General features: G+C 43.2%; 1 protein-coding gene across 1 annotated transcript in view; it reads left to right on the top strand.

The window, feature by feature from the left end:
- The window catches only part of LOC134453459 (glutamate receptor ionotropic, kainate 1-like), a 36,795-nt gene that overhangs the window by 26,102 nt on the left and 8,193 nt on the right, over positions 1-2,500 (top strand). The window contains exons 10-11 of the mRNA XM_063204268.1: positions 764-987; positions 2,417-2,500. The exon at positions 2,417-2,500 is cut by the window's right edge and continues 35 nt beyond it. Of these exons, the coding sequence (XP_063060338.1) occupies positions 764-987; positions 2,417-2,500 (308 nt within the window). The remainder of the gene's footprint in view (positions 1-763; positions 988-2,416) is intronic.

Here is a 2,500-nt window from a genome sequence, read left to right as displayed (position 1 = left end):
ATCAGAGATGTCACCAGGGACTGGCAATCCTTATGAAATTTTGAAATGATTCGACCAGACTATAGGCTACACTATGAAGTCATTGGATTACGGTCAGTTTACACTCGAAACCTACATTGGAGGGCATGGTGAGTCTGTGTAGACAGGAAACATAGCAGGACATTACCCTCTAAGGATATTTTCATATTTCCTACCTCTTAGATATGCCGCATGGGAGTTTGAAGATATTCAAGAGTGGTTCTCTTGGGACCTGTGGTAAAAATGTATTTTTGAGGGCATAGTCAGGCTGTGTAGACACTACCAAACCAATAGGAATACATTTTACCCGTCCTCCAGCGATATTTTAATATAACCCACTTCTCAGATATGCCCTGTGGGATTTTGCAGATATTCAAGACTAGTTCCTCAAATAACCACTAGTAAAATTATACAACCTGTGTTTTACCCATTTTTCATCCACCCTGTCAACCTCTTTTAATTTTATAACCATTCCTTATTTGGCCATAATTGGTCCATGGTTTACTTTGTCATGTGGAAAGGAGTTTGTTGGCCCAACAGGTCCACTCTCCGTGGTGAGATGGTTACATACCATCTCATTCCCAAATCAGAATGAGGACGGAATGGTGGAAGTCTGACAGACGAAAAGTCTTTAAACTAGCAAAGCAACTACAGTGGCCTGAAATAAACTGTTTTGACTAAGACGATGTGGATGATTGAGACTCTTCACAAACGTGCCACTGGCTTCTGCTATATCAATCCACAGGTGGCTGACCTGGCCGTGGCTCCACTGACCATCACCTACGTGCGGGAGAAGGTCATTGACTTCTCCAAGCCCTTCATGACCCTGGGCATCAGCATCCTCTACCACAAGCCCAATGGCACCAACCCGGGGGTGTTCTCATTCCTCAACCCCCTGTCCCCAGACATCTGGATGTACGTGCTGCTGGCCTGCCTGGGTGTCAGCTGCGTGCTGTTTGTCATTGCCAGGTAAGACGAAGTAATTATATAAAGGGCAGTCCTGCTGGGGTTGTTATGTCCTCCTGGTGTTTTGATTTTGTTGGATAATATAACAATTAATAATATAATATAATATAATATAATATAATATAATATAATATAATATAATATAATATAATATAATATAATATAATATAATATAATATAATATAATATAATATATTCTTGCCATTAAACTAGTCTCCTATTTCTTTCGCCTCTTTAGACATTCCATTTTTGTTTCTTTTCCTTTTTTCCTCTCAGGAAAAAAAAACAGCAGAACAGGTGTAAGCAAATTAGGCATTTATTGTGGTGTAATTACTCTTAGCCTGACAGAGATAAAAGAGTCTGCGAAACTTGATTGAGATTTAATTTAATCTCTTCTGGTGTTTGCGAGCGCTGCGAGGGGGCCGTCCAGAGCAGCTGTTTAGTGGGAAGTGCCAAAGGCTAGCCCTGCGCTAATTGGGGAAACATGTTTCCTCGACTGAATTATCTGCATGAGAGGAGCAATTAGACCCCTGAAGTTAAGGGTGCAAACAATACCCACGCAAGATCTGCCCACGTAATGTTCACACGGTGTGGTCGTGGTGCTGTGGAAAAGGGAGAGGAGGAGGAGAAGGAGGAGGAGGAGGAGGAGGAGGAGAGGGAGATACAGAGGTTCACATGGGGTACTGTGTGGAGGAGGTGGAGAAAGAGGAAGAGGAGAAGGCGGAGGAGGAGCGAGGGAGGGATACAGATGTTCACTTGGGTTACTGCATGGAGTAGTAGGAGGGAGAGGAGGCAATTCTGCCCATATAATGTTCACATGGTGGGTATGCAGGATGGAGAGGAGGAGGAAGAGTAGGAGGAGCCGGTGGAGGAGAAAGAGGAGGAGGAGAGAGATGTTCACATGGGGTATCGACAAACCCCAAACAGATCTGCTCATCTAATGTTAACACATGGTGGCGGTGTGGAAAAAGGGCAGGAGGAGAGAGAGAGATAAAGATGTTGACTTGGGGTACTGAAGGGAGTAAACAGCTAATGTCCACACAGGGTGCGGTGGGTGTAGAAGAGGAAGAGGTGGTAGAAAGATAAAGCTAGAGGTAGAAAGATAAATTAAGCTCAGTGTGTACTCTAAAAACCAGCTATGGGTGAACACAACAACATTTTTCCTTTTTGGAATAAAATCATCTTAACCCCTTAAGACACGGCATTAGCTGTTACCAGAATGGCAATGACCAAGTCGTAATGTATAACTAAAGACCCCGTGCACTGTCATAGTAGTGTAGTACTATAGTATTTCACTTTCAATGTCTATTACTGCGTGCCTCAGGAGGTACGTAGTGCATTAAGGGGCTACTACTAGATACTGTAGATAGGGGGTTGTTTGATTGATTGATTGGTTTGCCTGTTATTATAACGACAACTGATTTGATTTCAGGTTTACTCCATATGAGTGGTACAACCCTCATCCATGCAACCCTGACTCTGACGTGGTGGAGAACAACTTCACTCTCATCAACAG

Source organism: Engraulis encrasicolus, chromosome 8 (genome assembly GCF_034702125.1).
Source record: "Engraulis encrasicolus isolate BLACKSEA-1 chromosome 8, IST_EnEncr_1.0, whole genome shotgun sequence".
Lineage (NCBI taxonomy): Eukaryota > Metazoa > Chordata > Actinopteri > Clupeiformes > Engraulidae > Engraulis > Engraulis encrasicolus.
The sequence above is the reverse complement of the archived record's forward strand: the minus strand, read 5'-3'. Positions and strand labels throughout refer to the sequence as shown.